At 40.0% G+C, this 13,755-nt stretch overlaps 1 protein-coding gene across 2 annotated transcripts; it reads left to right on the top strand.

The window, feature by feature from the left end:
- Positions 1 to 2,358: 2,358 nt before the first annotated feature.
- Positions 2,359 to 13,510, top strand: slc26a2 (solute carrier family 26 member 2). 2 transcript variants are annotated; one of them, XM_066716492.1, is made up of 4 exons: positions 2,359 to 2,541; positions 7,690 to 8,291; positions 9,036 to 9,775; positions 10,203 to 13,510. In XM_066716492.1, the coding sequence occupies exons 1-4, from the start codon at positions 2,475 to 2,477 to the stop codon at positions 10,987 to 10,989; spliced, it is 2,196 nt and encodes a 731-aa protein (XP_066572589.1). In that variant the 5' UTR covers positions 2,359 to 2,474; the 3' UTR covers positions 10,990 to 13,510. The 2 variants fall into 2 exon arrangements, with proteins under 2 accessions (XP_066572589.1, XP_066572588.1); XM_066716491.1 differs by having other exon boundaries at positions 7,687 to 8,291.
- The last annotated feature ends 245 nt before the right edge of the window (positions 13,511 to 13,755 follow it).

The raw sequence follows: 13,755 nt of genomic DNA, 5'->3' as shown, positions 1-13,755 counted from the left end.
TTTTCACTGGTAGAACTTCCATGAAGGAACTCAATCTGCCCTGGAGAAAGAGGTGTCACATAGGACATCTCTGTAAGCTTACATACAGTATAATAAACACCAGCCTCTCATACACAGTGTACTAATGAATCAGAGAAGGAATACACATAGTTACTTTAACTCTACCCAACCTTTCCATTTAGATTGATACATCCAGAACCTTGGCATAGGTACTGCAAGTTGGTTGAAGATTAAATGGATCTAACTAAACAGCTGTGCATTCTTTGTCCTAATTACAGGATTTTGTTACCATTCTAGTAGTAATTACCACAGCAGCAGTAAACCAGGGTGGAGATCACAGATGTGTGCTGACTGGCCAAACTAGTAATGCTGCATAGTGTACTTTTCCCGGCTGTTCTTTTCAGTAGTATTTGCTTGTGCTGAACAAGGTTTAAAATGTAGAAGTCATCCATTAAATTAGTCAAGGGGTTGGTTTTTTGGGTTGATTTGGGCATAGTAGCCTGTTTTAATGGAGTATGGCTGCTTTAATAACTCCCAGTTGCAGACAAATCAATAACCTCTCTGAATCAAGTTACACTTGCTCTGTTGCTTGCCTGCAGAATTACAGTTTTCCTCCATGTAATTTAGTTCTACTCCTATAAAAAGGCCAGATGCTGGTACTCAAGGCTAGGTCTCAGGCCTCTTGTTATTTTGAAACAGGTCATGAGGTCAGTTCCTCCACACCCACCCATTGCTACAATCCTCTTTCCTGTCTTTCCTAACACTTTCATTGTGACCACTTCTGTTAACATAACCATCATAAGTTTCTGTGCACAGCCAAGTGCATGCTGTTCAGTGGGCACAGAAATGCCAACCTGGCACCCAAACACAGGAAGAACCAATACCAATCTTTCACTGTGATACAGACAACACTGACTGATTCATATATATGTAATTGTGTTCAGTTAGGTGTGTTCTGATCAGTGGAGAGCAGTTCTGCTCTTTAGAGCCCAAATATGTATGCCATTATTGTAAAACCCAAAACAATAGGAAAAGGTGTTTATTGTGATCTATCAAACCTCATAACTGGTTCAGTGACTTAGACAAGATGAAAGCAAGAAGACTTTACTTTTTGCTAGGATTGGAATTGGTCACCACTGTACCAAACAGTAAATGTGATCGTCTCCTTTTGTAAATCAGTCTGTTCAGGTGAAAAGGATGTCTTTGGTATGCGATCTTCTTCACCTGCCAGTGTCTTTCACTTGCAAGAGTTGTTTTATTCTTTGTTTCTCGTAATCAGATAGATAATGTTGGCACTATAGTGAGCCCAATCTCAGGACCAGCTTGTTTCCTCTCCCAGACTAAGTCTTGTAATAGTTCCATCATTGCAACAGAGCTCTAACCACATACACAACTGTCTTGGATTTATTGACTAATATATTTCATCATTGTCTCTGTTTGAAGAATGTTTCGGGCAGTAACTATTGTGGAATTACTTCTTCCTCATTTTCACTCTCACATTTAATGGAAACTTTGGTTTGGAGAAAAGGCCTTTTTGTATCGCATCATAGCTGCTAAATGCGAAATAAACCATGTAGGATGTATTTCATGCCATTTTTGGAATCTCTCACCCTTTTCTGCTTTTGCAGGGACAGTTTTTTTCCCCCATTAATTATCTTCAAACCCAAAACATCAAAAATACGGTCTGTCCCTCTGTTACTGAATGTAAGAAGCTAATGTACCTTATTTAACTTTGTCCTTACTTTATTTTCAAAATCTTTATTATATTCTGAGACAATTGTAACAGTTATGGTTCACTTAGTTGGGCTTATATATGTATTAAGCCACTGGTAATTAAGAGAATCATACAAATAATGTATATTTAAGATACATGAAAAACAGTCTCTTACCACATTATTGTTGAAATGACCAAGATATACACTTAGGAATAGTTTGTAGGTTGAAAAAGTACTTCTACAGAGAGGGTAGGTTGTCTGGAAAACGGAGCTGCACATGTAAAGTTAGTTAACATTATTATCTGCATTGTATTAACATAATTATATTTAATCTGGAAAGTCCCAAGAGCTTTTTTTTTTTTTTTTGTCCCAAGAGAAACTTGAAAATCTTGTAATTTCTAAATGCATTAGGTTGTTAAATCCAAGTGTTATATGCGTATACAGTTTGTAAAAACTTGTGATGTGTAAAGCGCTCTGCGTCAACTCAGCGACGGGCGTTATACGAAATAAAGATGGACTGATCAAGATTATATATTGATCTGTCACTATAGGCATTAATCTTGTGCTCAGGCCAAATGCAGGGTAGCAACGCACACACCAGTGAGCAATGTTACTCAGTACAGCAAGCATGTAGGCTGATATTCAGCGGGGCTCTCATGTCACATGACAGGGGTTATATGGCTGCCTTCAGCTGTCCCATCCGTGTTCCCGTTTGCTGAAGTTGAAAATGCAAAGTTACCTCCGCGGTGATCCTAGGTAATGAGCAATGAACCACCCTGCACCCAGATCCCCTACTCGCCAATAAACGGACACGGTGGCACTTCAGGTAAGTGTCTCTGTAGTGATGTTCGCCTGTGCTCTTTGAAAGTTGAGTTACTTGCAAAAGAAATGTGCTGGTGTAACAGGTTTAGTCTCCTCGCTGGCAGTAGTACCCTTTATAACTACAAACATGAACGCAGTACGACACGTAGCCACATCCAACAAGCTCCGGGTGAAATGAAATCAAATGGATGAAATGAGAAACACCACTCATCATCAGTCTTATAACAACCCATCAGTGTTATCGCCACTGGGGGTACTTTTGTTTTGCCGGTGTGGTGGGAGCACTTTGAACACATGCACACACAACACACGCGATCCTCATCACTTTATGGAGACTACTGGATTTCACACAGAACATAGAAAGTTTTTCATGTCGTTTCGTGTTTTTTTTTTCCTTCATTCTTTTCCTTTCATTTGTACGATCGTAAAGTATGATTGGTGAGCATCGACGGTCGATCGGGTGATGGTTTCTAATAAATTGATCGTGAAGTGTGACTCTCCTGTTCTGAGCACAGGAGCAGGCTTGTTCTGGACGCACTGTAGTGAACAGAGCGCGGTTGTGTGGGATCAGTAAGTCAGTCTCTGGATGCAGACTACACATAGTTCCCAAAAACTCATGCATGTCAAGTTATCTGGTGTTGTATAGAAATCCACAGTTTATGCACAGTGTATAATTTGATTGCATTTAGTAGTCATAATTATTTAATTGACTTATGAGTGACCTGTAATGCAGCTAGTTATTTTTTAAGTAGTTAACTGATGTTGACGCCTTTCATTTTGTAAGGTGACGTAATAGGAAAATTGCCTGTGTGTATGAGTGTATGAGTGATCAGTCTAGTTAAAAAAAATACAATTAAATGTCCCTTGCTCCTAATCTGACTTAAGTCTTCGCTGTTGATTTATAACAGCAGTCCCACTATAATAATAGACAAACCTGTTACTTCATTCATAATGCTTTCCAGTGTAAAATATATCTTCCCGTTTTAGTAGCTGTTTTCCCACTGTCTTCAGTGATTCTAGTGTGCATTTGAATAGATTACAGTGTCCTGGGGTGTAGGTAAGGCAGGGGCAACCCTGGGCCTGGTCACCCTCAATCATTCTGTAGGAATGCCTACAAATGTTGCAACATGTGCATTTTGAGGGTTTTACTAAGTGACTTTTTGAATGAAGTAACTTATATATAATTTGAAATATGTATACAAACTAAAACTCTACAACCTGCTAAGGCCAGAATAAGGCACTGCCACAATTAACAACAGATCTAAAAACGTTACTGCTCATTATATTCAATATATTTATAGCACCCTGGTTGGCTCTATACTAGCCAGCATTAGACCTTAGAAGATTGTGTGCTATGTAGGCAGCAGTTTATGAAGGTCTTCTTCAGCTGAAACTATTTTGTGACTATCTGGTGACAGGGGTTCTGGCACCTACCATGCTGTTTGCTTAGTACTTTTATCTTCTGCAGTCTAGTGTAGAGAACTAGTTAAAAGATGTTGTGTTTGATAAATGAGGTTTCCCTGCGGGAGAGCTTGATACAGTGTGCACTGCAGAGCACACGTGCTGCTTTGTAGGATACAGAATTGATAACATGACTTATGTCACTATATTCCAGTAAAACCTAACCTATTGGACAGACCTATCACCCACATGTCTGGGCCGTTGCTCTGTGTCTAGAAGTTTTATGATTTTGCGTCCTGTAGAAAATATTTCCAGAGATCCCTTAATCCTCTTTGCATGGCTTGTGAGGTCATTGCTGGAAAAGCGTGCAAACACAGTGAGTACAGTATAGTGAGAGACTGCATTGACATACAAGTCTCTGGGCCAAAATTAACCACAGTCTGCAGGCCCCCAGTTATGTGTGCATTCATTGCAATTGCAAGGATGGATCATTCCTGACAGTTAAGAAATGGTGTTTAATATGATATTAATGATTTTATATGAACCCTTTAAAGAGTTATACATACATTTGTTAAGGTTGTGGCTTTCCAGGAACACGGGGTTGTAACGCTGCTTCAGAGCTGTATTTCCCAAGAGTTTAAAGTAAGACCACATCTTTGTAGGAGATTCTGTGAGTTGTGGTGCACACTCTCCTGTGAGACCTTTTGGTGGGACCTTAAAAAAGCTTTACATACCTCTCAGACCTTTTGAAAAAAAAAATAAAAAAAAAATAAAGAGAAGCTATACCTGAAATTTCCAAAGGCATTGGAAATTTCCATTCCTCAAAACATAGTGCTCTTTTTGAAATACCCATAATGCTTCAGTGTGTATGGGATTTGGATTAACAGAGAACAATTTAATTAAGTGGATACATAATAAGAGTCTGTTTAGAGCTGAAGTACAATAAGATATTAAGTTCAACGTGCTTAATACTAAAAGTGCTTTTGAATAGAATCTGTAATTATGTCATTAATAAAATTCTCGTTTTTTATTTATGTAAAGACCTGCAAATACTGAAACACAAGGTAATCACCTTTTTTAATTTAGAGAGACTTAACTTGAAATGATGAGAAACATAAGAAAGCAAGCAGATTAATTCTGGACACTCTTTTCACTGTACAAAAGCAGACTTTGTAAAATAATAATGTCTTTGAATGCTTAGTATAATTGTGAGAACTGAGCTCTTAAACCTCACCCTCATGCTATATCAAATGTGTGTTTGGAACTGGAGAATGACTGTGATGGAGAGAACACTTCTTAAAAGTTTCCTTAAAACTTAAAGCTTTATGTGAAAAAGATGGCAATATTTGATTGGAAGAACATTTTTCTTTTTCTTCTTCAATTCAGGAACAATACATTAGCTCATAAATCCTTCAGGACATAACTGATAATGGGGTGGTGCTATTGATAATCTTAGTCTATGACTAGTTTCATAATCAATACCATTGAGTCAGGCGTAAAGGATGTCGACCTCTAAATAAGAGCTTTTGGCCTTGTTTTTGTGTTCGTCTCATTTTGGTCCATGATTTTACTCTCTTCTCGTAAATTGGCTAGGGGATAAAAATGTGGTTAAAAATCTGATCTGAATGTATATTTGTGCAGTTATGCCTGCCCTAATTCGGAAAGCAAGATTTTCAAGGACTTCCAAGGACTTCCAAGCTTGTAGGCAGCTCAGAAAGTTCATAATCACAAAGCCTGTTTGGACCCATTTTGTACTCCTTGGTTTATATTTTATTGATTAAGAAATGCACTTTGATATTTTATGGAGCAACAGGAGTCCCAAGAGTTTTTCATACAGTCCAGAAATATGTCCTAGTCTATCTCACCCTGCTCCACCCAACCCAATATTACTGATTGGCTGAGACTCCCTACCATCCCTCCAGGATGTACAAAGGCTTTGACTACAGGAAACAGGTTTACCTTGCCTTGTGAGTTTCATCTCCCTTGTCACTTTAGAAAAATATTGTTCTGTAGAGCAAGTTGTGAATGATTTTTAAAGACGTAGATGTGCCTCTGTAGAGAACGGCCACCAGCACAATCCCTACTGGAAGATGTCTGTTAAATGGAAAGATCTCTTGCAGCTTCTTAAAATGTCACAGGTACTGCAAAGCACAGCCGAAATGCCCCGTTGTTGTACTGCTATCTCCCAGTAGCAGCCTTGATGAATGTTTTTCTCAGGACAGATGCTTTTGCATTTTTCAAAGTCATTCAAAACTCTGCCCCAGAATGCACAGCATTTAAAAAGCAACCTTTAAGATGTTATCACTCATGTAAAATAAGTAATGCTTTTTTTTTCTTTTTTTTTTTTTCTTTTGTTTTGCCATTCTGCAATCAAAGCTTGAATATGTTACAAGCATCTGTAGTTCATAAGTAATCATGTTAATTCATAAGTATCTCAGTAAATCTCCACCAAATTGAATGTTTTCAATGCTAATAAAAAGATATAATAGCACAGCCTTTCACAGTAACAGGCACTCTATAATTTAAATTTAAAATAACCCCCATTTGTTTAAAGACCTCCAGTTTGGAGTTCAATACTCAACGTTGAACACCATATTTGTACTTCATCATTGTGTAGTAGCGGTCTTTTCCTACAATGTACACGTCACACCGAGTATTATGTTGCATGACTAAACACTAAAGAACAAACCTTTTCTCCAGTGCTTAGATAATGCTATTGAACTTTTGCACACACTGATAGACATTGTTTCTCAACATTCCAAGGTTAAAGGTCTAATTGTTCTCACTGTATCTGATTTACGTGAGACAACAAACGTGCGGTTTACTGTTTGATTCCGACTCCTCCAGTTGTTATGGTACAGTTTTTAGTGTTTGGGTTTGAGCATCACATTTCCTATCCCAATAGTGTCTGCATTGCCATGGATACCCCTGATGTAGACTACTTGAAGAGTAGATTGCACCCTGCAAAACGAATATATATAATGACCATCACCTATATATTTCAACACACACTTCCATCATGTACAGACATATACGAAGTTGTACCCAAGACAATAATCATGATTGTTGCAGAGTCAGTGGCTGGTGTTGATATGCTGGTTTTGGACAGACAACCTTAAGTAGGTATATGTTTATGCAACATTTGGAAAAAAATACAATATAAATACTTATATTTATAACCATTTACCATTTACCATTTTCATAAGGGGATGGACAGACAGGCAAACAGACTGATAGTAATTGAAAGGGGGTTTTACAGAAAGCAAAAGCAGAGCTTTTTTTTTTTTTTTTTTTTTTTAGTGCTCAGAAGTACAGATTACTGAACTTTTATCTCAAAATGTGTGTCATTTGCACATATTTCCCCCCCAGTGTCACCTGTTTTATTAAACTGATTCAGCTGTTTTATTACAACTTCTGATTTAAAAAAAAAAAAAAAAAAAAAGCTTCTGATCTGGGACTTTTCTTCACCATCCAAGATCCATCCACTTCCTGTTTAGTTGTGGTGGAGCTCTTGTAATCACAACCCATCCCAAGCATGACAAGTAGAAAATGCAGTTGCCTGTGTGGGAGATTGCCGTCAGTTCCTTGCCACAGAGTTGCCTAATGCCCCCCCGATTGCAACAGGTACTAGTTATTCTTCTGCCTGTGCTGCCTGGCTCTTGCTGATAAATAGCAAGGAACTGCGCCGAGAGTGGCATTGCACTCCGAATTGCTTTGGCAGTCTTTTTTAACTTCATTCCCCCTCAAGGAGAGATGGGAGCCGAGATGAACCCAGATGAAGAGCAGGAGGCCCTGACGGGAGACGAGATGGAGGAGAAACGGTACCGCCCATTGGTTTTGGAGGAGTGGGAGAAGGAGACTGCGAACTGGAATGCCATCTTGACCCAGAAGCTTAAGAAACAATGTGCTTGTGGACCAGCTCGGCTCAAACGGCAGATTTTGGGGTTCTTCCCCATTTTGAGCTGGCTTCCTAATTACCAGTTCAAGGAGTGGATCATAGGGGATGTCATGTCCGGCTTGATCGTGGGCATCCTGTTAGTGCCTCAGTCCATTGCCTACTCCCTTCTGGCTGGTCAGGACCCCATCTACGGTCTCTATACCTCCTTCTTCTCCTGCATTATCTACACATTGCTGGGCTCCTCACACCACATCTCTGTAGGCATCTTTGGGGTGCTGTGCCTGCTGGTGGGGCAGGTGGTGGATAAAGAACTCATGGCTGCAGGCTACCTTACTGTGAGCAACCGGACGGCCATGGTGGGAGAGGGCAACTTCACCGTGCCAATAGACTGCGACCGGAGCTGCTATGCCATCATGGTGGGCACCACCGTGACATTCATGGCAGGAGTGTATCAGGTAAAAGCTTTGTTGGAGAAATACTGTTTTATTGGGTTTAGTATTTTACATTTCAAAATTTGTTGGAGAAAGGTGGTGGTGGTGTAATGCAGGGTTAATGATGTCTCTGCTAAGGTTTAGGCTCAGCAACTGTGCTAATGTGAGCAAATCAGAGATGCCGGCCCTTCATGGGGTGAAATTGGATATTTGCAGGGAACTATGGGAAGGTTATGCTTCCCAGCCTAGGGAAGTGAGAGGCATGACCACTGTTTTGCATATTGCACTTTAAAATGATGCTCACCACTACCCCACAGCCACTAAGTGGTATAAAAGAAGCAGTTGTTGCATTGCTGCTCTTGGCCAGTCTCAGTGTGGTTCAGATGGTTCAGTAACAGGCACTCTCTGAACAGCTCTTTTACAATAAAGTAAAAATTGTATTCAATAAAAAATAAAGAACCATACATGTAGGAAAGGCTTGCCATCTCTGGTTGTATAGAGTAAACTAATAGAGAGTGGGAACTGCAAGAGTATTTGTAATGTGCTGATAGTTAATTAATATATGGTCAGCTGCCAAAAAAGCTTTGAAAAATCTGTTCTATAACAAAACAAGCTATATTACAGCTATTTGTGGTTCATCTTCATTCTGAAATCAGTAATCTTTCATTCTAAAGTGCCATTTATTTTTTGTTAAAGATTTTATTTTTGAGAAGTTTCAATGTTTGTCAGTTGAAAACAATCTTCTCTTCCTGGGCCCTCTCTATACAGGTGCTCATGGGTGTGTTCCAGGTTGGCTTTGTCTCGGTGTACCTTTCAGACGCTCTCTTGAGTGGTTTTGCCACTGGGGCCTCCATTACTATCCTCACCTCCCAAGTCAAGTACCTGCTGGGAATAACACTGCCAAGGACTCGCGGTCTGGGCTCTCTGGTCAAGACCTGGTTCTACCTCTTCCAGAACATTAAGCAGACCAATGTGTGCGACCTCATCACCAGTCTCCTGTGCCTGCTGGTTCTGGTGCCCACCAAGGAGCTGAATGACCGCTTCAAGTCCAAGCTCAAGGCACCCATCCCCATGGAGCTGATTGTGGTTATCGTGGCCACTCTGGCATCCCATTTTGGCCGCTTCCAGGAACTCTATGGTTCTGACATAGCCGGGGCCATCCCCACCGGCTTCCAGGCCCCCATGCTCCCTGCCTGGTCACTGATCCCCAACGTGGCTGTGGATGCCCTCTCCATCGCCATCATTGGCTTTGCCATCACCGTCTCTCTGTCAGAGATGTTCGCCAAGAAGCACGGCTACGAGGTGGATGCCAACCAGGAGATGTACGCCATTGGTTTTTGCAACATCTTGCCGGCCTTCTTCCGCTGCTTCACCACCAGCGCTGCCCTCACCAAAACCCTGGTGAAAGAGTCTACTGGCTGCCATACACAGCTGTCCGGCCTGGTGACAGCACTGGTGCTGCTCTTGGTGCTGCTGGTCATCGCACCCTTGTTCTTCTCCCTGCAAAAGTAAGTGAACCCAATCCACTACAGCAGTGTTCTTCAAATCTGGTCACTAGCAGGCAGGCTTCATGGCAACCTTTCTATCATTACCTGTGTTAGGTCTGGAGAAAGAGCACTGCGGCCTGTATTTGAAAAGCACTGTTCTGGAAAACATCCTTTCTTATATCATGTGTTCTTATTTGTAACATTTTTGTAATATATTGATGTTAAAACCTTGAAGACATTAATACGCAGTTGAGGATCACAGAAAACTTAAAAACACACAAGATGAGGAGGCTAGAACTATGTACAACGTTTTTTAAATTGGCCTCTTCCCGCAAGCTGAAAAATGGTCTATGAATTTTGTATCAATTTTGTGTGTTTGTGTTTGTGAGTGTGAGTATGTTGGTTATTTCCCTTGAATCCTGTCACTAAGCTTCTGGTTTGTCTTCAGGTGTGTGCTGGCCGTCATTATCGTAGTCAACCTCAAAGGGGCGCTGCGCAAGTTTGCCGACGTGCCCCGCATGTGGCGCGTCAACCACGTGGACGCCAGCATCTGGCTGGTCACCATGGCCACCTCGGCCCTTCTCAACACCGAGCTGGGGCTGCTGGTGGGTGTGCTGTTCTCGGCGCTGTGCGTCCTGGCGCGCACCCAGAGGGCGACGGCTACAGAGCTAGGCCGGGCGGGAAAGGAGGAGCTGTACGAGGACCTGGGCACCTACAAAGGGCTGAAGACGCAGGCCGGGGTCACAGTCTTCCGTTTTGAGGCGCCCATCTACTACGCCAACCAAGCGCTCTTCAAGAAGGCTCTGTACCAGCGCTTGGGCCTGGACCCTGTCAAGGAGAAGTCTCTGCACCAGAAGCTGGAGAAGAAGAAGAGGAAGCAGCAGCGAGAGGCCAAACTGGAAGCCGGGGAAGAGGATGGGCAGAGCAGGGCCAAAGATGGGGCGATCGCTGTTTCTCGCCCCAGCTTCCACACCCTGGTTATAGACTGCGGCCCGGTGCTATTTCTGGACACACCTGGAGTGAACGCTTTAAAGGAGGTGCGCAAGGACTACGCAGAGCTGGGCGTGCGGGTCCTCCTGGCCCGGTGCAACCCGACCGTGCTGGACTCACTGCGCAGAGCCAGCTACCTGGAGGAGGACAGCGCTGTGGAGAGCGTGTTCCTCACCATCAGCGACGCAGTCAACTACTCCTGCAGCCTCTGCTCTCAGAATGGGGGGTGCGAGACTTTGTGCTGATAGACATTTCTTCATTGTTATGGTGCCTTAATGAGCAGATCTATGCATATTTTGGAGCTGCTCTGTTTCTTAAGTCATACTTAATTTTTAGAGAAATTGAAATTCTTTAGGGCTGTTTTTTTGTTTGTTTGTTTCTTAAACAAGTTGTTCTTTTTTTTATTGGCGTTTTATAAAGAGCATCCCTGAGAAAACTAATGGCTTTGGGAAGTTTTGATTTAAAGTCACCCTAAATCTAGGGTTTCAAACTAGACCTTTCAAGCACGTAAGTTTGGAGCTGGGATATCTGCAGCACAAATGCAAATATGAATAACAACATTAGTAATATATTCAAGTTCAGTAAGTTGAATTATTTTTACATATATTTATTTTACATATAAGTATGTACACCATTTTACCCCAATGTCATCAGAATTTATTAATTAATATAAAGGTGTATTTTATTGTTATTACATCAGTTTTATTACTTTAAAACACTGTTAAATCTATCCCATGACAAGCCACGGTATTGCTTGACTGCACATCGTGTTTCTCAACATACAACAATTTTTAATTATTGGAAGGAAACAGGGAAACATACATTTCTTTATTTTAGTATTTGTTTCTCTCTCTGCCTGTTTTGGCAACCTAATGTAGTCTGGATTTGATTGTTATCACATGTGAACTATATTTTTTACATGTAATTGACAGGAGGCTCAGTTAATTTTAAAGCCTTAAATGAATGTATTCACACTTTGTATATATATTTTGTTTCTGAGATAATCAAACTGTGAGGTTTGTCTTGAAGCTGGAACTGTCAAATAACCTCCCTGCCTTAAATGTGGCTTTCTTTCGCATTGTCCAAAGAAGGTCATGTGTATATGCACTAGTTACATAAAGTAGTTAGATGATCACTCCATATCTTTTTGTGGTGATCTGACATTATATTATTATATTATATTATATTCAAACCCCTCAGGCAAGTTACCTTGATAAACTGAAGCCAATGTCTTCACATCCCAAAACCATGCCATAGTTGTGCCAGTTGGATAAATCATTTTTTGGAGCAGGGGTGTGTATACCTAATTTTATTGTTCCAAAGAGGATCTATGAAGGAGAATCACAATTGTAACAAAGTTACAAAAAACCAAAAAAAGGTTGTGAAGCCCCCGTTTCACAGGGTGCCAGTGTGCATATTTGTACAATGTTTCAAAATCAGATTGAATTGGTTCTGATGGGTGATGTCAGAAGTCCTGCATTTTAGTGCTAGGGCTCACCCAGAGGTTTTGAGAGCCACAAGCTTGTGCTGCTTTTTTTGGAAATTGTGAAATTCAAATACAGAAATGAAATGTTGGAAAAAGGGGAATAGGTTTTTCTAAAGCAAATGAAACCTTTGCCATAGAAGGCATAACACAGAATTATGGACTGGATTGCTAATCCAGGTGTATTTTATATTGGAACTTCAGCCTGTAAAAAAAAGGTGTGCCTAATGACAATGTTTACTAAAGCAAACACAATTGCACAATTTTGTTCCCCCTGGCTGGTTTTCATTACTGTTATGGGGCAAATTTAAATATAACTTCCTCAACCAGCCAACCGCACAAACCAAATCGAGCTTTAAGAATTGTCCATATCAGGCATGATAAACATTTCAAATGTTTATGCTGCTCTTAAAGATATAATGTATTGTTTATATTGATCATATGTCTATAATGTATGTATGTACTTATGTATGTATAAGTATATGTGGCAACGCTGCCCTCTTTCTGATCTTTGAGGAACTGTTTTTGAAAGCTATCATGATGCATTAAATGTGTACATTGAATGTAAATGTAGTAATGACTTAAATGACTGTATTCAAATAATCTATTCATTCTTCTATCCATTTAATCTTCTATCTGTAATATTGGGTTTTAACTAGGATATTATTTATGACCAGTTGGAAACTTTATGAACATGGCAAAGCATTAGCAAGCCTTTCTGAGCCTTTATACATTGCTTTTGATACAAAATAAGTATCATTATTATCATGTATTTCTTAATTTTTTCAGATTTTCAGAATGTTTTTTTTAGAACTCTTGCTTTCATAGCTCTAATGTTTTTAATTTTATTTAAGTTAAATTCATATCAGCCTCTTCACTGAAGTACACCCTTCATTAAGCTAAACACTGTAATAGTCATGTTCTCCAATATTAAAAACAAACTAAATCAACCAGACTGGGAATACTGTAGTATAGTATAATAGTCTCTAAAACTAAAATTATGTCACAATCCCATCATTTACCATACACAGCCAGGATGGGAAAATGTGCAATGTTTTGTTTTTTGAATTATGTTGTGTTTTAATCTGTTTGACAACATTTTTTTGTTTTACCGTGCTCTTACGCATTGTATTATGCTTTGCTTATATACTTTTATTCCCATTTTGCTGTTAACATTCGAAAATGGAGAACTGGATTCTTCCATTGTATCGTTTGTCTTGATTACAGTACAACAGTGAGAACCCTGCTATCTTAAAAAAAGAATAAAAATATTTTACAAAGAACACACATTTGGTGAACACTGTTTAATTAACTAACATCTCGGGTGGATTGAAATGACAGAACACCAGTGTGAGCTGGTTCACATATTCACATAACATGATTGTTTTTATGTTTGTTTTTTGTAGTATTTAACATTACAATATACCTTTCAACACCAGACCCCTAAAAAACAAACAAACAAAAAAACCTTCTCAGGAAAGCATAATGTGTTTACATTGTTGGCAGTAGATTCAATTAAGAGAGAAAA

This window comes from Amia ocellicauda, chromosome 11, assembly GCF_036373705.1.
Source record: "Amia ocellicauda isolate fAmiCal2 chromosome 11, fAmiCal2.hap1, whole genome shotgun sequence".
Lineage (NCBI taxonomy): Eukaryota > Metazoa > Chordata > Actinopteri > Amiiformes > Amiidae > Amia > Amia ocellicauda.
Note: the sequence above shows the minus strand (reverse complement) of the source record. Positions and strands in the feature narration are given on the sequence as shown.

Excerpts from the sequence above, each read along its gene's own strand:
- slc26a2 (XM_066716491.1), top strand. The coding sequence starts at position 2,475 with ATGAGCAATGAACCACCCTGCACCCAGATCCCCTACTCGCCAATAAAC. Across the intron at positions 2,542-7,686 it reads CGGACACGGTGGCACTTCAG|GAGAGATGGGAGCCGAGATG; the intron begins GTAAGTGTCTCT and ends TTCCCCCTCAAG. Across the intron at positions 8,292-9,035 it reads TCATGGCAGGAGTGTATCAG|GTGCTCATGGGTGTGTTCCA; the intron begins GTAAAAGCTTTG and ends CTCTCTATACAG.